The 6,528-nt window shown below is 39.7% G+C and overlaps 1 protein-coding gene across 3 annotated transcripts in view; it reads right to left on the minus strand.

The window, feature by feature from the left end:
* The window catches only part of LOC100856792 (28S ribosomal protein S10, mitochondrial), a 32,688-nt gene that overhangs the window by 975 nt on the left and 25,185 nt on the right, over positions 1-6,528 (minus strand). For 2 of the 3 annotated variants that reach the window (XM_005100801.3, XM_005100800.3), the window contains exons 4-5: positions 4,744-4,852; positions 2,808-2,897 (exon numbers count right to left, since the gene is read on the minus strand). In XM_005100801.3, coding sequence (XP_005100858.1) covers positions 2,808-2,897; positions 4,744-4,852 — 199 coding nt within the window. The remainder of the gene's footprint in view (positions 1-2,807; positions 2,898-4,743; positions 4,853-6,528) is intronic. The other variant, XM_013083904.2, reaches the window with a different exon arrangement.

Below are 6,528 nucleotides of genomic sequence, written 5' to 3' on the forward strand. Positions count from 1 at the left end.
AAAAAAGGCCGCTGATTGGTCGCTTGCAATCGGTTAAGTGAGTAATGGCTCTCGATGCAGGTGCAATTGACGGTTTCCGGGAATAGATAAAGTTCTCTACTGACGTTCCTTGCTCGGATCATTTGTACCCCCTCCTCCCATCCCCACACACACACAGCCACACGTGTGCTGGCCGCTCATCCAACCCTGACACATGCTAGAGAAGACATGTGCGCGTGCCAACAACGCATGTGTTGGTATAAAAAAAGGCCGCTGATTGGTCGCATGCAATCGGTTAAGTGAATAATGGTCCACGATGCAGGTGCAATGGATGGTTTCCGGGAATAGACAAAGTCCGTTCTGGGAGAAAAATGAGGGAAGCCACATCTGCGGGGGGGTGTTCACCTTGGAAGCGACCTCGTTGAATCCGAGGTCCCTGATTTAAGTGCTCGTTGAATTCGGGTTATTTTTAATTGATTTTAAAGAAGAAAAAAAACTGGGAATCTATCTCATCTCATTGAATCCAAGTTCCACTGCAGTCCCTAGCTATCAAACTGCCAGCTACTATGGGATGGTGGATGACTTGTACTTCCAAGTGCACCCCCCCATATTAAGAAAAATACCTGATGACACATGCACTTAACTCACTTAGCACAGTACCTGAAATATCACCATTATACTAGCATGGCTTTAAATCTAAAGGACAATTCCAGAGACATCGGTCCAGGAAAAAAAAATTGCCAAAAAATTGATACACGTGAGTGTTGTTTATATAGGGCGCAAGTTCCCTCAGCTCTCGTAGTGCACCATTGTGTTGTGACCGCACCACTTAAAATTCAGTCAGTCTAGCAATTTCGGATGTAGAGACAATTGCTGTAATAGCCAGGGGAACAAAAGCATCGACAAGTTTGCAGTTCGATGTGATAACATCTAATGCAGTCTTGTAGGCCTTATCCACCCTGCGTTTGATGAAAGTTCAGATGGAGAGTTCAGGAGCAAGTGCAATGTTTGGGAAAAAACAAAAATGAGTCCACAAATTCACACCTTGGTGTGATCTCGTCTGGGTCAAATATTGTAGGCCTACTGTTTTATTGAAATTTACAATCGAAATGTGATTACATTCACAAGAGAGGATGATCTGTGACGCAACGGGCAATAAATGTACTACAAATTTTTGCTGCTTGTGTGATCTGCTATGCCCGCCCTGGTTTTTGTTCCACATTATGATCTGAAATGTGGGATCTCAGCAGCCAAACATAATCCTTCAGAGTGGAATCTCAGAGGTGAAGTAAAAATTATGTTTTCTTATAACAACAGGATCTTAAGCCAACCAGGATCATAAGCGGTGGGTCTTAGGCGGAGACTGCTGTATAAATATAATACTACAGTAGTCTCCGCCTAAACGCACGGTGCTCAGGAGGGCTCCTTAGCATGTGTTTATACGGAGCATGCGTTGTTTACATGAACCTTTGCAAAGGGAGGAAGGAACGCAGTCATCTCATGGCCCTGATATTCTAGTTACCTCCCTTGGGGTGGGGGTCACTTTGGGCCGATAATGTGATGACACGTGACGGTATTGTGAAGGATTCCCCGATTGCGGTTAAGAATACAAAGGCGTTGAATGGGTGTGTGTGTGTATGGGGGGGGGATACAGACTCAATGTATTGATATGCACCATAAAATGTCCGGAACAGATAGCGTAAAAGGAAACTGTTGGTGATAGTCATAAAGTCGACGGCCCAGCCACGTGACTTTCCAAGCGACCGCCCCCGACCGTAAATTCATGGACAAGCATTCATGCATGTTTTGCATCATAGACCTAGGTCTAACCAAACATTACATGCAGTCATCCAAACACCAGTCAGAAACCCAGTGACCAATCAAATAACATTTCAGTCACCCAACCCCCCAACATTTCACTGACCAGTCCTAGACCTATGTACTGTCTGTGGAAAGTTGGATGTGAAAACGCTGTCCATCACCCTCTTTGTTCGGCGTGAGGGGCAGTCTCACCAAATAGCATGCTGTTTTGGCTTGTCTTATGCAAGCTGTGCAGATTTCCCTTTGTTCAGCTTAACCTGTCGGCGTGTTTCGCGGATTGGAGCGTGCGTTTAGAGAGAGTGACCGTGCGTTTGTACGTCTAAATTATGTAGTAAAAAACCCGTCAGATTACGAAAGTGTGCGTTTGAACGGAGCGTGCTTTTGTGTGGCATGTGTTTAGGCGGAGGCTACTGTATACTTCTTGTTTTGTGATAACAAATAAAAATGCCCCCAAACACCACCATTAAAAAGTGTCAATTGAGTTGCCCCAAAGTCCTCAACATTTTTTCAAATGCAGAATACATTTTTTCAAAAGTATTGAACATTTGACACACAGAAATACTGTACACATTATTATACATCCAAAATTAAGCATGCCAAATTTTAAAAGTTGAACTATTTTCACAAGTTTAGAATTAATTTTTGGCAAAAGAGGTAGTTGGCCAGTCAAGAGTGCTTTACTAATAGATGTTGATGACAGTCCTGAGTGAATTAACACTTCCTTCTTTGGCGTAAAGATATAATTTTAGGTGCAAGTTACAACTGCCCTCACTATTGGAGAACTTAAAACTCAAATTGCCATCAAGTCAAAGAAGAACACTATTTATGAGATTAGATAAAATTAGAATAATTTTTTTAATTAGTTCACACAATTAACACTTTTTCACATTTTTTGTTCAAAACAATGCAGTAGGAAATACAATCATTCGAAGAAGCAATGTGAATAACCCTGATCTCATATTAAGAGTAAAACAGTAAAAATTGACATGTAATGAACCAAATAGTACCTTAGTGACTTTCATTGCCATGCCCTCAGGTAGATTTCTTTGTATGTACTCTAGAAATGTACTGGCAGTAGACCCTGTGATATGCTTCAGCTGCCGGTGAAAGAATATCAGAAGGAACTCAATAAATTTTGTATGTGAGAATATGTGTGGGTCTGGGAGTTGCACATGTGGGTGTGTGCATGCTCATGTGTGTGCTGGTTGTTAAATGGGTCTCACATGTGCTTTTTCTGTTCTTTCATTTGTCAATTACGTAGAGTAATAATTTTGAATTGTACAGCCCATCGAACCTTCTAGAGATAAGATGTTATATAAATTCCAATTATCATTATTACATGGAAAGAAAAAAAAAGTCGAATGTAAAATCTAACCCCATGAATTTCGAGCTCTAGGTAGACACACCAACACCAAAAGATACAGTATTTCAAAAATTAAGAATTCCTTTTGTAAAACACTATAGAGCATAGCGATAGCCTTTATTACTGAAACCAAGGAAAAGTTACAGACAGCGATGAAGCAATTTTCCAGCATATTTTCCAAGTTAGCCACAACCTCTTTACATTCATCACAGAACAATTTCTCTCACTTTTTCTTTCTTTTCTCTTTTTTCTCTCAAGCTGTTTCTCAGACTCATAACCGTAAGGTCTTGGGTTCGAATCCCATCAGGGGTCCGATGTTATGTCCTTGGGGAAGGCACTTTACACAAACTTTCCTCACTTCACCCAGGTGGGAATGAGTACCCAGATATAGACTTTGTGACATGGTCATTGAATATACCATTTCAGCCTTTAAGATCGGTGAAGAAAAGACTTTTAAGACCTGTCCAAAGCAAAAATCAAAGACTCGGAGGGAAAGCTTTATCACACCACGCCCCCTCCCTGTGGAACGCTTTGCCAGCTCATCTACGGGAGTCTACCACTTTAACAAAATTCAAATCAGCACTTAAAACACATTTGTTTCAGTCCAGCTTCAATCTGTAATTTCTGACATTCCCAAGTTATTATGTTCTCTAAGTATCTATTATGTTCTCTCGGTATCGTTTATATAAATTCATGTTGTTCTGTTCTGTAACAATTTAAATTTATGACTGTGTGATGTCATCAATGTGTATGAGGGTGTCTGGGTAAATTTTGTGGGATTGTCTTTACTCAAGGATGTACAGGAGAGAGAGAGAGGGATAGAGAGAGAGTGGAGAGAGAGAGAGAGAGAGAGAGAGAGAGAGAGAGAGAGAGAGAGAGAGACAGAGACAGAGACAGAGTGAGAGAGAGACAGAGACAGAGACAGAGTGAGAGAGAGAGAGAGAAAGAGGATTACTATAGGAGGTGTGCGCTGCATATGTTCTTTGTATTATTGTACAGCGCATTGAGCACTTCTTTGTGGAAATGCGCTATATAAATAAATGCAATTTATTATTAGTATTATTATTAAAGATCTTGTCACTTTATCATGTCTCACTTTATTAGTGTTTGAGAACTTAATCAGCTGCTTGCACTGTATGCTTCCTGGAAAGCTGAGAATGTTTCTGAGTGTTCTATTGTCTGTTGGGGTAATAATATAGGGTGTACAGTAAAGCACATGGAGCTTGCTGTCGAGCAGTGGTATGCGCTATAATATTATTATTATTATTATTCTCACTCCCTCCTCTGGGGGTGTCTGTGATGGAATGTGAAGACAACCTGCGCCTCATATGATGTCTCACTTTTCAAAATAATCCAGCAAACTATAGTCTTTTTCTTTTCAATCTCAACTGTAACTAAGTTTTTATCTGTTAAACCAAGTAATTTGAAATTAAAACCCTAAAGAGTTTGCATACGATGGCCGTACTGTCCCAAGGTGCACATGCACATATATATATATATATATATATATATATATATATTTCATTGAAATAAAAATCTCTTTCTAAATTGAATTTCAGATAAAATTATTCTTTTCTCACCTCTATGACTTTATACAGAGTTCTTGCTTCATATTGGTGAAAATGCTTCTTATGAACAAACACTGACTTGAGTAAACTCAATCTTGTGATCACCCTGGGGGGTTCAAATCTGTAAATTCAGACCAAAAAAAAGTACCGTTACAGTCTTTATAGATCAGTTCAGACAATTGACAAGCTGGACCACAATAAAATTGGACAAATATGCAAGTTTCCTTACCATAACGTATACTACACAATTTCCTCTCTTTGCAAACAATATGTCATCATTCATCCAAGTTTTTAGGTCTAAGTACAAGTTTTACTGCACTTGCAACACAAAAAGGTTGATGATCAGACGTGAAACAAGAGAGTAACACAAAAAAAGGAGGAGAGATCAGAACGATAGGTGTTTGATAGAAAAGAAGAAGCAAAGCACACCAGAGCACCCACCACCCACTTGCTCATCCATCCAAGTTTGTGACAAAATCCATAAAATTTTAATTAATTAGAACAAACGGCAAATGAAATAGAGCTTACATTATCAATACGGCAGAAAATCAACATATCAAAACTCTTTGAAGGCTAATTTGTATAAAATTTGTACCATTACAAAGAGCCTTTTTTCCTGGACTTATCAAATTTCACATTCAGACGTGATTACAAGTAACTCCGCCACACACACCCAATTAAAAAGCAAAAACAAAACTTTAAAAAACCCACCAAAACAATTGTTAAAAAAAAACAAAGGCAAAACATGCACACTCAGAACACACCACAGCACACACATACCCATACACACTGGGAAAAACAATAAAACAAAACAAAACAAAAAAGCCCTCTTTGACTTGGATAAGGGACCATTCACAAATGACGTCAGCTAAAATTTGGCCAAAGATTACCCCACATCCCCTGCCCCCTTGTCATCTTTCCCAGGAACCCCCCCCCCCCCCCCACCCGTTGACGTCAATGAAAATGTACATATATACATTTAGATAGAACCTGTACAGGATGCATTTTATATTTACACCTTTGATCTATATTTTAAATTTTTAAAATAAAAACTAAGCCATTGTTTATTAAAGAATACAACAAAGAAATACCTGTATTGTCAAATTATTTATTACCAACTTTAACCAATCAAGATAATTAAAACAAAGAGATTGGATATCACAGACTGGAAAATAAACAAAAGCAAAAAGATTGGAGCATCATCTCAGCTTGGAAAAAATAAAGGGAGTGCTTATTTAGGCCACATATGGCCTAAATAAGGTAAGGGAGGGGGGTTTAGCTTATTTAGGCCACAGGTGGCGAAATACTAGGTTTTAGGATGTGAACTCCGGAGTCATCTTAGTGAAATAAGGTTTCGTTTAAGTAAGGATTGGTGGACCGCGGGGTCAACGTAGTGATAAATAAGCAGGTTTAAGGTGGACCCCGGGGCCCAGGGAGGGTCTACCTAGCGAAATACTAGGTTTTAGGACAGGTGAACCCCGGGGTCACCGTAGTGAAATAAGTAGATTTTTTTAAAGATCAGTGGACCCCGGGGTCACCGTAGTGAAATAAGTAGGTTTCTTTAAAGATCGGTGGACCCCGGGGTCATCGTAGTGAAATAAGTAGGTTTAATTTTAAAAGGATTGGTGGACCCCGGAGTCACCATAGCCGTAGAGGAATAAGAAGGTTTAATTAAGGATTGGTGGACCCCCGGGACACCGTGATTAAACCTGCTTTTTTTTACTACGATGACCACATGGTCCACCTATTCTAAAACCTAACTAGTATTTCGTTAGGTAGACCCTGGGGTCCACCTTA

The sequence above is a fragment of the Aplysia californica genome, unplaced genomic scaffold (assembly GCF_000002075.1).
Source record: "Aplysia californica isolate F4 #8 unplaced genomic scaffold, AplCal3.0 scaffold00261, whole genome shotgun sequence".
NCBI lineage: Eukaryota > Metazoa > Mollusca > Gastropoda > Aplysiida > Aplysiidae > Aplysia > Aplysia californica.